Source organism: Chlorocebus sabaeus, chromosome 20, assembly GCF_047675955.1.
Source record: "Chlorocebus sabaeus isolate Y175 chromosome 20, mChlSab1.0.hap1, whole genome shotgun sequence".
Taxonomy (NCBI): Eukaryota; Metazoa; Chordata; class Mammalia; order Primates; family Cercopithecidae; genus Chlorocebus; species Chlorocebus sabaeus.
The window spans coordinates 73,368,542-73,382,389 of NC_132923.1; the positions used below are offsets into that span (position 1 = coordinate 73,368,542).

Genomic DNA, 13,848 nt, shown 5'->3' on the forward strand with positions numbered 1-13,848 from the left:
GACAATTAAATTTGAAGGAATGGAAAAAGAAAACAAAGCAAATACTAGCTTTTTTAAAAAAAGCTAGTAGTTGCTACAAAAATAGATAGGCTGAAATAGACTTTACACCTGAAAGACTTTATTGAAGATAATGGGGCTTTTTTCATAAGAGATAGAGAAAGATTCACCACTACAAAAATAAAAGGATCCTGAGCCATATGTGCATCTAAAAAACTCAAAACATGATGAAATGTGACAGGATAACAAGGGAGAAACTGATAAATCCACAGTCATTGTAGGAGATTTTAAACTATCTCTTTCAGAAACTGATGAAGAGGTTAAAAAGGAAGGATATAGGCAAGTTGTACATAATTAGCAAGCTTATCTAACGAGCTGTGGTCAGAAAAATACCCAACATGTAATAAAGCACACATAGAATGTTCACAAAAATGTACCCAGCTTGGAGTTACAGAGGAGGTCTCACTGTACTAAAAATTACAGTCATATAGCTCACACTCTCTGACTAAAATTTCATACAATTAGGAATCAATAACGAAAAGGCAGCCCTCCAAAAATTTTAACCTGTATGTTTGGAAACCAAGAAACTTCTAAATAATTCATTGATCAGAAAAATTACAATGGAAAGTATAAAATATTTAGAATTGAATGATAATGAAAACATGTCAGCACTTAGAGGAGAAATTTATACCTACATTATACTAAAGCAGTTCTTGGTGGAAGCTTTATGCAGTCCTTCCTTCATATCTGGGGAATTGGTTCCTGGATCCCACTCAGTTTCCAAGATCCACAGACCCTCAAGTCCCTTGTAGAAAATAGTATACTATTTGCATATGACCAATACACCCTCCTATATACTTTAAATTATCTCGAGATTACTTATATACCTAATACAATGTAAGTGCTATGGAAATAATTATACTGTATTGTTTAGGGAATTATGACAAGGAAAAGTCTGTATATGTTCAGTACAGATGCAACCATCCTTTTTTTAAACAAAGTATTTTTGATCCATGGTTGGTTGAATCCACAGATATAGAACCCACTAATACAGAGGGCCAACTGTACTTACAAATGCATATACAGTCCTGTGTCACTTAATAATGGGGATACCTTCTGAGAAAGGCATTGTTCAGTGATTTTGTCATTGTATGAACATCATAGATTGTACTTACACAAACCTAGATGGCATAGCCTACTACACATTTATGCTATATGGCATAGCCTGTTGTTTGTAGGCTGCAAACCTATACAGTGGACTGTACTGAATACCATAGGCAATCAAAACATAATGGTATATTTAAACATATCTGAGTAGAAAAGGTACAGTAGAAATATGGTGTTACAATCTTATGGGACCATTGTCATATATGTGGTTTGTCACTCACCAAAGTGTTATACTGCTCATGACTGTATTTAAAAAGGAAGAATGATTGAAAACTATTAAGTCAAGCATTCAACTCAGAATGACTGAAAAAGAACAACAGAATGAACCCCCCAAAGCAGAAAGGAAATAATGATATGAAGATAAATTATAAATTGAAAACAGGACAGTAAGCAACAAGTCAAAAGCTGGTTCTCTGAAAAGTCTAATGAAATGGTAGCCCTCTGGCAAGACTGTTTTTTTTTTCTTTTTTTTTTTTGAGACGGAGTCTTGCTCTGTCGCCCAGGCTGGAGTGCAGTGGCCAGATCTCAGCTCATCACAAGCTCCGCCTCCCGGGTTTAGGCCATTCTCCTGCCTCAGCCTCCCGAGTAGCTGGGACTACAGGCGCCCGCCACCTTGCCTGGCTAATTTTTTGTATTTTTTTGGTAGAGACGGGGTTTCACTGTGTTAGCCAGGATGGTCTCGGTCTCCTGACTTTGTGATCCGCCCATCTCGGCCCAAAGTGCTGAGATTACAGGCTTGAGCCACCGCGCCCGGCCTAGACTGATTTTTTTTCAAGTAGCAGAAGGAACAAACAACATGTAAAGGAGCTGATAAACTACTATACTATCTCCTTAAATCTGTGGTGAGCAATCTGAGGTGTGGGCCAAATGCTAAACATTTTTATTGTAAAAGAACTAGTCAAATATCTTACCCTGTAAAATGTAGATCAATAATATTAATCTCAATATTTTCATGGAAGGACTTAGGCTTTTAAATACTTTTCAGCTTTTAAATATGACAAGTTTTAATATATCTAAGAATAACACTTAGGTCAGTTATCAGACTGTCAAGTACCCAGTCAACACAAAGTAATCTGAATGAAAGATGTAAAAAACCTGTATTTTTGTTACTGCTTCCCAAATATTACTGTTTTAGTAGATAAAAAGTTAAAGAATGTTGTTACATTTCTATCTATGCGACTTAATAAAGTTGTTTTCATTTTGAGTGAAAAAGAACCATTCAGCTGTGTGCAGTGGCTCACTCCTGTAATCCCAGCACTTTGAGGGCCTGAGGTGGGCAAATCACCTGAGGTCGGGAGTTCAGGATTAGCCTGGCCAACATGGCGGCACCCAGTCTCTACTAAAAATACAAAAATTAGCCAGGCCTGGTGGTGCATGCCTGTAGTCCCAGCTGCTCAGGAGGCTGAGGCAGGAGAATCACTTGAACCTGGGAGGCAGGGGTTGCAGTGAGCAGAGATGGTACCACTGCTTTCCAGGCTGGGCTAGCAAAGTGAGACTCTGTCTCAAAAAAAGAAAAAAAAATTAATATTGTTATTTTTCTTGAGTTGATCCTCTAAAGAGGTTATTTACCTACCACTCTAGTTTATTAATATTAATTTGGTTTATTAAAAGAATAGCAGGACTGTATCAGTATCTCATTCACCTCTTTGCCTGCAGGCCTCAACTTGATCTACATGCAAGTAACCTTTTCAGGAAGAAGTTACTAACTTTTGTTTGACCACCTTAGACAAATCACTTAAACCTCTGTGGATCAAGGTTTTCCCAACTCTTAACTTTTTGTTTGAGACCACAATGATTGCCTGTAATATTTATCAACTATAAAGTAAGGGTACCTATAAGCAGCATGATACCAGCCTAAACCTGTTTGGACTTTACATTAATTTTTTTTTTTTTTTGAGATGGAGTCTCATTCTGTCATGCAGGCTGGAGTGCAGTGGTGTAATCTCGTCTCACTGCAGCCTCTGCCTCCCAGGTTCAAGTGATTGTCCTGTCTCAGCCTCCCAAGTAGCTGGGATTATAGGCACATACTGCCGTGCCCGGGTAATTTTTTGTATTTTAGTAGAGACAGGGTTTCACCGTGTTGCCCAGGCTGGTCTCAAACTCCTGAGCTCAGGCAATCCACCCACCTCGGCCTCCCAAAGTGCTAGGATTACAGGCATGAACCACTGTGCCCAGCCTACATTAGTCTATTAATAAGCATTGCATCATGGTTAAGAGCACAGTCTTCAGCTAAATGTCTGGGTTTCAATCCTCACTCACTAACTTTACGGACTGGGATAAGTTATGTAACCATTCTGTACTTCTATTTTCTCATCTGTAAAATGGGAACAAGAGTGACTGTGTCAGAGTTGTGCAAGTTAATTAGATATCATATGTAACATATTTAAAACAATGCCTGGCCCTAGTTAATACCATGTAAGTGTTAGCCATTGTCATCACTATTGATTGTGCTTCCAAGTGTTAACAATTTGTTGAAAGCTATCTTCATTGGTTAGGGAAAGAGCTCCCTGGAGCCTTACCAAAAAGCTCAAATACAATTCTGAATCTAGTTCAGATTCAGTGATGGTACATTTGTCACCAATGTTTTGTGAAACTGCACTTGGAGAGAGTCAAATACACAAGTGTTTGCTCACTTTTACATATAATCTCACAAGAAAAATACCATATAGATTCCACAGTCCTTTTGTATATATTCATTGTGCTTACTTTTTTTTAATAGAATGGAATGAAATAAAGGAATGTATTAAGTAACTGGAAAACTCATTTACTACTCAATATGTTGTATTACTCAACAGTCTAATAACTGATCTAAGTATTACTCTTAGAAATATTAAAATTCTTCATATTTAACAGCTGAAAATTATTTAAAATCATAAATCCTTCCACGAGAAGACTGAAGTTAATACTATTGATGCATTTTTACAGGGTGAGATATTTGACTAGTTCTCTTATAATAAAAATATTTAAAAAGGCATTGAATACCTAGTGAAAATTCAAATAACATTCTTTACTATTTCTTACCTGACATTTTTTGCTATTAGTGCTGAAATGTGAAAACGAATTACAAGTTAAAGGAGCAAAGTAATTTTAATACTTAATTTTGGAGCCTTACTGAATGCAAACAGCATAGTACAAAATTCAGGAAATTAGTATTGACCTTTAGGCAAAGATTTTCTGAAATAAAGGTTTAAGGTACATTTGGGTTTTCGTTTGTGGTTTTCCACAAAACATTCATTTTCAGCTTAACTTTTTTCAGAGACAGATTTTAATTTATTACTCCAAAACTCTCTAAAATCACAAAATATTGTTATTCTTTTCCCCTTACATTCTTTACTACATTTTTAACCATATTAATTTATTCCGTTTGAAACAAGGATACTGACTTGTCAAATAAGGCATAGTTCATAAACAAGAGAAATAACTAGTGCTTTAACAAAATTTCTAAATTATAACTTTTTTCTCCTTTTGCCATTAGAGACTATTTTGGGGTAACATGATAGGTTTTTGTTGTTGTTGTTATTGTTTTTGAGGAAGACATAGGTTCAAAGTAACAATGAGAGGAGTTATTATTAATCGACTTCTGAACCAGTGGACTCAATGAAATTGAGTTTCTTTTGACTGTTTTTTATTAGTGGTCAACAGTTTGGGTTATTCATTCATTTGCTTGTTTATTCATTCAATAAACATCAAAAGCCAGTATATGCAAGGCACTGAAAATCTTAACTGTACTAATATGTATCCTCAAATACTTGCTAATTATGTATCAAATGTGTTTAAAGTACTTGGTGTATATGGTAGTATACTCTAGAACAAGCAACTAAATAGCTCATAAAACAATTATCTGCTTAACCATTGATAAGTACAAACATTATGTTCTACTAGAGCTATAAAATCAAACAAACTTACATTTCAACCCAGTGAGCATATGAAGGATTATGACTTAGTTACATCCTATGTCTTCACGTGTGCCTCTGTCAATTTGTGAAACTTGTAAAAGTTTAGATAAGCTGTGACCTTGGATAACTAGATGGCATTTTAAATGGAATGTAACCATTTATTTATTTTATTGTTAACTTTTTTTTTTTTTTTTTTTTGAGACGGAGTCTTGCTCTGTTGCCCAGGCTGGAGTGCAGTGGCACGATCTCAGCTCACTGCAAGCTCTGCCTCCCAGGTTCATGCCATTCTCCTGCCTCAGCCTCCCGAGTAGCTGGGACTACAGGCACCCGCCACCGCGCCCGGCTAATTTTTTGTGTTTTTAGTAGAGACAGGGTTTCACCGAGTTAGCCAGGATGGTCTCGATCTCCTGACCTTGTGATCCGCCTGCCTCGGCCTCCCAAAGTGCTGGGATTACAGGCGTGAGCCACTGCGCCCAGCCTGTTATCTTAAATAAATAATGAATGATATACTTAGATCTTTCCAAGGATTTACTAAATAAATACACATTTAAAGATTCAGGTCCTCAAAAAATTTAAATAAAATTACCATATGACCCAGCAATCCCACCACTGGGTGTATATTCAAAGGATATTAAATCAGTATGTCAAAGAAATATCTGGATTCCCATGTTCATTGCACCATTATTCACAATAGCTAAGATACTAAATCAACCTAAGTGCCCATGAACAGATGAATGGATAAGGAAAATATGGTATATATACTCAATGGAATGCTCTTAACCTTTAAAAAGAGGGAAATCCTGCCACTTGGGACAACATGAATGAACCTGGAGGATATTATGTTAAGGGAAGTAAGCCAGGCACAGAAAGACAAATATCACATGATCTCACTTATAAGTGGGATCTAAAAAAGTCAAAATCATAGAACAGAAAATAGAGTGGTGGTTACCAGGGTCTTCTGGTCGGGAGGGCTGAGTGATTCGGAACATGTTGACCAAATGATAAAAAATTTCAGCTAGACAGGAGGAACAAGTTCAATTATTGTATAATTGACTATAATTGATAGCAACATATTATACAGTTGAAAATTGCTAAGAAAGTAGACTTTCAGTGTTCATACCACAAAAAAATGGTAAGTATGTAAGGTAATAGATATGTTAACTAGTTTGGTTTAGCCGTTTTACAATATATACATATTTCAGAACATGTTATATACTATAAATATTTAGTGTCAATTTAAAAATAAAATTAAAAGGTACTTTTACCCCTAAAATCAAATTTATTTTACAATGATACTATGAGGAACTTAACTATTTTCTGAGTATCAGTATCACCAATCCCTTGTTGTTAACTTGAGAAAAAAAATAGAGGTGGAATAATGCAAACTGGAAGCCTTAATATAATATCATTGATTAAAATCTTTGATGAAAGTATCCTTTATCTAATAAAGTTTACTAATGCATTTTAACCTAATTATGGAATCATATTGGATTTCTCTTTAATATACCAACCTTCAATGGAAATTTTATTCAAAAGATTATTTTTTCTTATGTGGTATTGTGAATAAGAAATTAGGCAAATAGGAAATGGAAAAAAAAAACAAAATAGGATACTTTTTCTTTTCCCACCTCCCTTCCATTTGTCCACCTTTTTACTTTCTATTTAAAATTTGACAAAATTCTATTTAAAATTTGATGATTTCTCCTTGAACTTTATGTCCTTTTCTTTATTACACATATATAGAAAAGAGAAAAAAATGGAATCACCCCAGTTTAACTGAAAGCAAAGAATCGACAACAAAAGACAATGATGAGTAAGTTTGTTATTTTTGAAATTACATATGTGTATTCTGCAGGAAGATGTTCATATTTGTTAAAGTGACCATTTAAAAGAATTTATTTGTAGAAATTAATAGTTTATACCTGACCTGAAATATTCTCTCTTAAATAAGTAAAATTCCTTAGTTGTGATGTGGTTTGTGATATTCTATAATGGTTATATATGATGCCTTAATTTTAATACTCATTGAGCCCAGTTCTCCCAGCATATGCATAATAGACCAGCTCAGGGTAAAATAGAGTAAGACACTTACTTCAGATTTACATGGATGGAGAAGTAATACGTGGTTTAGGAACAAAGTGTCTAACAAATAGCTGGTTCAGGATGGAACTAGAAACAGTGAAGCCAGCAGAGAGAGATCTAGAGGAACCTGGAAGGCCTACAGGCCAGCAACCAATCATTTTCATTTTGTCCTGTCGGTGGTTCCTTTGAATGAAGACATTATCTGCAGAAAGCTACTGTCTACGTAGGAAAAGCCTGGAAAGAATACAGATGGCTCTCCATATGTGTGTATTACACATTTGTGGATTCAACCAATGACAGATTGAAAATATTTTGAGAAAAAAACGAATGGTTGCATCTGTACTGAACATATACAGACTTTTTTTCTTGTTATTATTTCCTAAACCAATACAGTATAACAACTATTTATGTAGCATTTACATTGTGTTAGGTATTATAAGTAATCTAGAGATGATTAAAGTATATGGGAGGATGTGCATAGGTTATATGCAAATGCACTATTTTATATAGGAGACTTGAGCCTCCATGGATTTTGGTATCTGCAGGAGTCCTGGAACCAATTCTCCACAGATACTGAGGGACAACTGTATTTGTATCGTCTTCCTGGAAGGATTGAATTAAGCAGAATGGGGGTTAAATTTTCAAATTAGTACATATGTTTAGCTCATTTACCATTTCAGTGTATCTTCTATCTACCACACCAGTGGACACTAAAGAGTAAAGATAAGGAAAATGAAGTTTCTCCCTATTGGGAGCTTTTTTTTTTTTTTTTTTGGTTTGTTTTTTTGGTTTTTTTTTTGCCCTGAGACAGGGTCTCACTCTGTTGCCCAAGCTGGAGCACAATGGTGTGATCGCCATTCAGTGCAGCCTCAACCTCCTGGGTTCAAGCAGTCCTCCCACCTTAGCCTCCTGCGTAGCTGAGACTACAGGTCCATACCACCACGCCCTACTAATTTTTGTGTATTTTTGCAGAGACAGGGTTTCGCCATGTTACCCAAGCTAGTATCAAACCCCTGGGCTCAAGCAATCCACTCACCCAGGCCTCCCAAAATTCTGGGATTATAGGTGTGAGATTCTGCATGCAGCCTGGGAGCTTATGATCTTATGCTGTAAGTTAATATACCTTCCTCAATTTAGAAATGGGTTATGTTTACAAATGTTTTTGGAGTCATTTACATGAAACTCAGATTGCATTTTCCATGCAAATAGTGTTATAATCTGTGGTTATAGCCCTGAGTCAGGGCACAGATCTATTTATTTCGTGATATAGCTGAACTATAGTTTTGGTAGTAGTCCAGATTAAAAGATGTGGAAACCGAGTGCCATTTAAAATACTTTAGGGACAAAGAGAAGAGTTTTTCAAAGAATCCTCATTGTTTGGCATCTCCTACATCTGTCCATTATTTGCTTTTAGTAGCTGTTTTCCCTTGACATACTGCTCCTCCAGCTCCAAATATTTGCATGTTTCAGTCTTTTCTGCCCCACAAATATTTTTGTTGTAAATTATTTCTTCCTACTCCTAATCAAAGCTTTTGTTTCCTCAGTGAACTGATCTCAACTGGATATTAACAGGAAAGCATTCTTTTTTGTTTAACTTATTTAATGTATTTTAACATAGGAAATATATGTACACAGGAAAAAGTTCAAATTATACAAAAGGATATACAGTGAAAGCAAGTAGCAAGTAAAAATTTATAAATCACAGATAATCTTGTATTTGAAAGCAGGTGCCTGCTAAACCGAATTAATTTCTGATGCAGTTACATAAAGTGTAAATAGGCAGCAAAGGAGGAAATGTTTTTGGACAAAAGTGATACCAGATAATCAAGCCTGTTGTTTTTCTCCCCGAATCAGCTCCACTTAATAGTGTCTTTCCTTCTTTCTTCTTGTAAACCCATCAATTTCTTTAGAGCTCAGACTTTTAAAACAATAACTCCCATGGCAGTGGGCTTCAAGGAGCAAGGGAAGAACAAGAACCATTGTTATGAGTCACATAGGAATTTGCCTATGTTTATTTAATTTATTAATTTCTCTCCATATTTGTTTCTAAAGATCTCTGTTATTTAAGTATATCACTCCATGAATTGGTGTTATAATTAGTGAATTTAAGTATGAGCTGAGACATTTTACAACATATGAAAATAACGGGCCAGGTGTGGTGGCTCACACCTGTAATCCCAGCACTTTGGGAGGCCAAGGCGGGCAGATCACTTTAGGCTGGGAGTTCTCCCTGTCTCTACTAAAAATACAAAAATTAGCTGGGCATGCTGGCGGGCGCCTGTGGTCCCAGCTACACAGGAGGCTGAAGCAGGAGAATCACTTGAACCCGGGTTGGGAGGTTGCAGTGAGTTGATATCGTGCCACGGTACTACAGCCTGGGTGACAGAGCAAGACTCTGTCTCAAAAAAAAAAAAAAAAAAAAAAAAAAAATTTCTGTCAGGAGACTGAGGAAAGAAAATTGCTTGAGGCCAGGAGTTTAGGGCTGTAGTACACTATGATCCCTCCTGTAAATAGCCACTGCATGCCAGCCCGGGTGACACAGTGAGACCCTGTCTCTTAAAAAAAAAAAAAAAAATAGAAAATGATACTTTTTTTTTTTTTTTTTGAGACAGAGTCTCGTTGTGTTGCCCAGGCTGGAGTGCAATGATGCAATCTCGGCTCGCTGCAACCTCTGCCTCCTGGGCTCAAGCTATTATCCTGCCTCAGCCTCCCTAGTAGCTGGGTGTGGTGGTACATGCCTGTAGTCCCAGCTACTCGGGAGGCTGAGGTGGGAGGATCACTGGGGCCTAGGAGGTCAAGGCTACAGTAAGTGATGATCATACGAATGCACTCTAGCCTGGGTGACAGAGCGAGACCCTGTCTCAAAAAAAGAAAAAAATAACCCTAGAAAATAACTATAATTTAGAAAGCAAGTTACTTTTTAAATACATTCTTAGCCAATTAGAACAAATAATCTATTTCTATGAGAACACTAAATGTTAATGATTATAAACTACAAAACAAGTTTCTAAATAAATTTTCTTATTTCCAAAAGCTAGTGAATAGTCAATATCCATCACTGGCCTGTAATCCCAGGACTCTGGGAGGCCAAGGAGGGAGGATCACTTGAGGCAAGGAGTTAAGAGACCAGCCTGGGCAACAAAATGAGACCCCATCTCTACAAAAAATAAAAAAAATTAGCCAAGTATGGTAGTGTGCACCTGTGGACCCAGCTACATAGGAGGTTGAGTTAGGAGAATCATTTGAGCCCAGGAGGTGGAGGCTGACATCTGCAGGCCGAAAGAGCCATGGCTTTGGAAGGGCCATAAGTTCCACCACACTCTTGGTGGTTCTCACCCTGCAGCTTGAAGAAGGTGCAATACTCTCCATTACCACTAATATAAATAATGTTTGTAAAATTCTTACCTAATAAAAAATTTAGGACAGGCACATGTCTGCTTACAGGTAAGGTATTTTTTGTCTGTTAAAACTAGTCTGTAGCTTGTTTCATGAATGCTTTGTCAAATTATGAAAGTTAAAGTGTAGTGATATTTGAAGACTGTAAGTGATGGTGTATCTTGTTTCTAATAAGATAAACCTTTTTGCCTTGTTTTATCTTATTAGGGAGTTGTATGTCAGTGTTTGAAACATGCTGTGTGGTATAATAGGTTTAAAATAAATTCTTTAAAAGAGGAATACTGAAACTAGCCTTGTAGATTTGTCTGGTGCACATGATGAAACCTACAGCTTTATTTGGGGTTGGTGGCAATGCCCTGCTGGCTAACTTTCAGGCGACTGGGTTTTTTTAAGTTTGGCAAGTAGAAACTTCTAAAATTGGATTTTCCTTTGGAAATGTGTAGGATCGGGGGAGGATGTCCCAACCCTATGTTGTGATCCTATGTAGAAAAATATGGGCTTAAATAGAGCCCGCATTTTTCATTTTAATCCAGTGTTCCACATGTGTGACTGCTGTTTCTGAAAGAAGTTTCCAAAATGTCACCATTTCTCAGAACTGAATAAACGTATTGCCAAGAGGCTTTTCTTAGGAATGAAACGTATCTGGGTAAATCTAAACAAAATTGCCTCTGTCTTCACAGTACCAAAGTTCACATAAAAGGTGAAAGCTCCTTTACATATTAAAATATGTATCTGTAACACTAATTTGTTACCATTATGAATTCTTTCCCCTCCACTTTAGGAAAAAGTAGTTGGCTATTTAGAAGTATGTATGTCATTGTTAGTCTACAGATAAAAACATCCTGGGTCAGCCCACTCTGTCCACTACCATAGGCTACAGAGAAAAGTCATCATTGCTGTCAATACAAGTTGATGGTTTCCAATCTTAAAAAATTTTTTTTAATTAAAATAAATTTTTAAAAAGTTAAATGCAATAAAAATACAAATTTGAATAGAAACATGACTCAAATTATTTTTACAAATGCATAGTTTTGTTTATTTAAACCAAAATCTTGAGACCCTTAAAAACACAAAATTTATGAAGTAGAGTTCTTAAATTTATGAAGTAGAAAACAAGCTTAAGAACTGCAAACAAAATTTTTCACTGGGCTGGGCGTGGTGAGTCACACCTATAATCCCAGCACTTTGGGAGGTCAAGGCAAGCAGATCACTTGAGTTCAGAAGTTCAAGCCTGAGCAATATAGGGAGATCCCATCTCTACAAAAAAAAATTTTTTTAATTAGCAGGCCTGGGTGGTGCACGCTTGTAGTCCCAGCTACTCAGGAAGCTGAGATGGGAGGATCACTCTAGCGCCGCAGATTGCACTCCAGCCTGGGAGACAGAAAAATACCCTATCAAGAAAAAAAAAAAAAAAATTCCATGGGTAAAATATCTATAAATACCTTGTGTAAGCTTTTAACAGTTTAGAGACATTTTTTAAACTCTAGATTCTTCAATAATTCAAAATTTATAGAAAATTTGCAAGAATATTAAAAAGAATTCCTTAACACTCCCCCAGAGTCACAAATTGTTAATATTTTGTCACCATGTACTTTTGTTCTCTCTGTCACACATGCGCACACACATACATAGGTACCCAAACTTTTCTGAATATTTGAGAAGTTGCAGACATCCTTTTTTACCGCTAAATCCTTCAGTGTGTATTTCCTAAGAAGAGCATTAGTTAACCATAGTAAAAATATTAAAATCAGAAAATTTAACATTGATATAATTACTGTTATCTAGTATATACTCCAAATTCAAATTTTCCCAGTAATGTTCTTTATCGCAGCTTTTCTCTTGATCCAGGATTCAATCCAAGGTCACATATTACAAAATAGTTCTTAAAGTTTCCTTCAATCTAGAACAATTTTTTTAACCTTTTATTGTCTTCTCTGACAGTGACATTTTGTCAGAAATGTCAGAAAAAAATTTTTGTTTTTTCTTACTTTTCACTTTGCTTTTTTTACTGATGAATACGTCCTAAAATCAATTCCTATTTTTTAAATAGTGTAGACTATTTTTTGTACATCATTCCTCAGTTGTGTTTGCCTGATATTTTGTCGTTAGTCATGTTATGTATTTTGGGGCAAAAATATAGAAGAATGTTGAATTACATCAAGAGATATTTTGTCCTATTATTGATTAATTTTAATCATTTGATTACAGTGATGTTCAGCAGGTTTATATACTATAAAAGTAATCATTTGGCCAGGCGCGGTGGCTCAAGCCTGTAATCCTAGCACTTTAGGAGGCCAAGACAGGCAGATCACGAGGTCAGGAGATCAAGACCATCCCGCCTAACACGGTGAAACCCCGTCTCTACTACAAAATACGAAAAACTAGCCGGGCGAGGTGGCGGGTGCCTGTAGTCCCAGCTACTCGGGAGGCTGAGGCAGGAGAATGGCATGAATCCGGGAGGCGGAGCGTGCAGTGAGCCGAGATTGCGCCACTGCACTCCAGCCTGGGCGACAGAGCGAGACTCCGTCTCAAAAAAAAAAAAAAGAAAAAGTAATCGTTTTCCCTTTGTAATTAATACATACTTTGTGGCGAGGTACTTTGTCATGTTTCACCCAGTAGTTTTAACATACATTGATGATTCTTGCCTGAGTCAGTTATTACTATAATGATTGCCATAGTCATAATTTTCTAACTCCATCATTTCCATATTTATTAATTGACCTTCTGCTGGTTGGCCATTTAAAAATTCATCTGTTCATAGTGATACAAGGTTTTTCCTTGACTTCCCCTTTTCCATATTTCTATCCCATCTCAAATCTAAATCTCTGTCTCCTGAGAGCAGCAATAAATTTGCACATTTGCTTAATCCTACATCACACGCAAAATACTTGCAGAATTCCTGTGCTCACAGCACTGCTAAAAACAAACCTGCGAAGCATTCAAGATTTGTTTGCAGTTTTTTGTGCTTAGATTAAAGATACATAGTCAAATTACTGTTTTCAAAAATTATTTGGATTAGTTCATCATTTGAAGTATTCATTTGAAATAGGTTTTCTTGATCGTGAATTTTACTTTTTTCTCATGCTTTTTGACTTTTTAAAATGAGATAAGCCATTAATATAGTCCTAAAAGTCAAAACTGTTGCCAAAAAAGGATACTCAGAGTAGCATTAATCCCTCCCTCATTCCTGCTACCTATTTCTTGTGGGTAACCAAATTCTTTAGTTTCTTATTTACCTTTCCTATGTAGTTTCATTTTGTTTTTTCTTACTTTTTTTATATAGAAGATGGCACACCATATGTACTCTTTT

At 36.2% G+C, this 13,848-nt stretch overlaps 1 protein-coding gene across 10 annotated transcripts in view; it reads left to right on the forward strand.

Annotated features, from left to right (window-relative positions):
• The window catches only part of ITGB3BP (integrin subunit beta 3 binding protein), a 73,809-nt gene that overhangs the window by 37,108 nt on the left and 22,853 nt on the right, over window positions 1–13,848 (forward strand). For 9 of the 10 annotated variants that reach the window (XM_038000845.2, XM_007978468.3, XM_007978474.3 and 6 more), the window contains one exon: window positions 6,804–6,873. The exons of the other annotated variant lie outside the window; for it this stretch is intronic. In XM_038000845.2, the coding sequence (XP_037856773.2) occupies window positions 6,804–6,873 (70 nt within the window). The remainder of the gene's footprint in view (window positions 1–6,803; window positions 6,874–13,848) is intronic. 10 annotated transcript variants of the gene reach the window in all.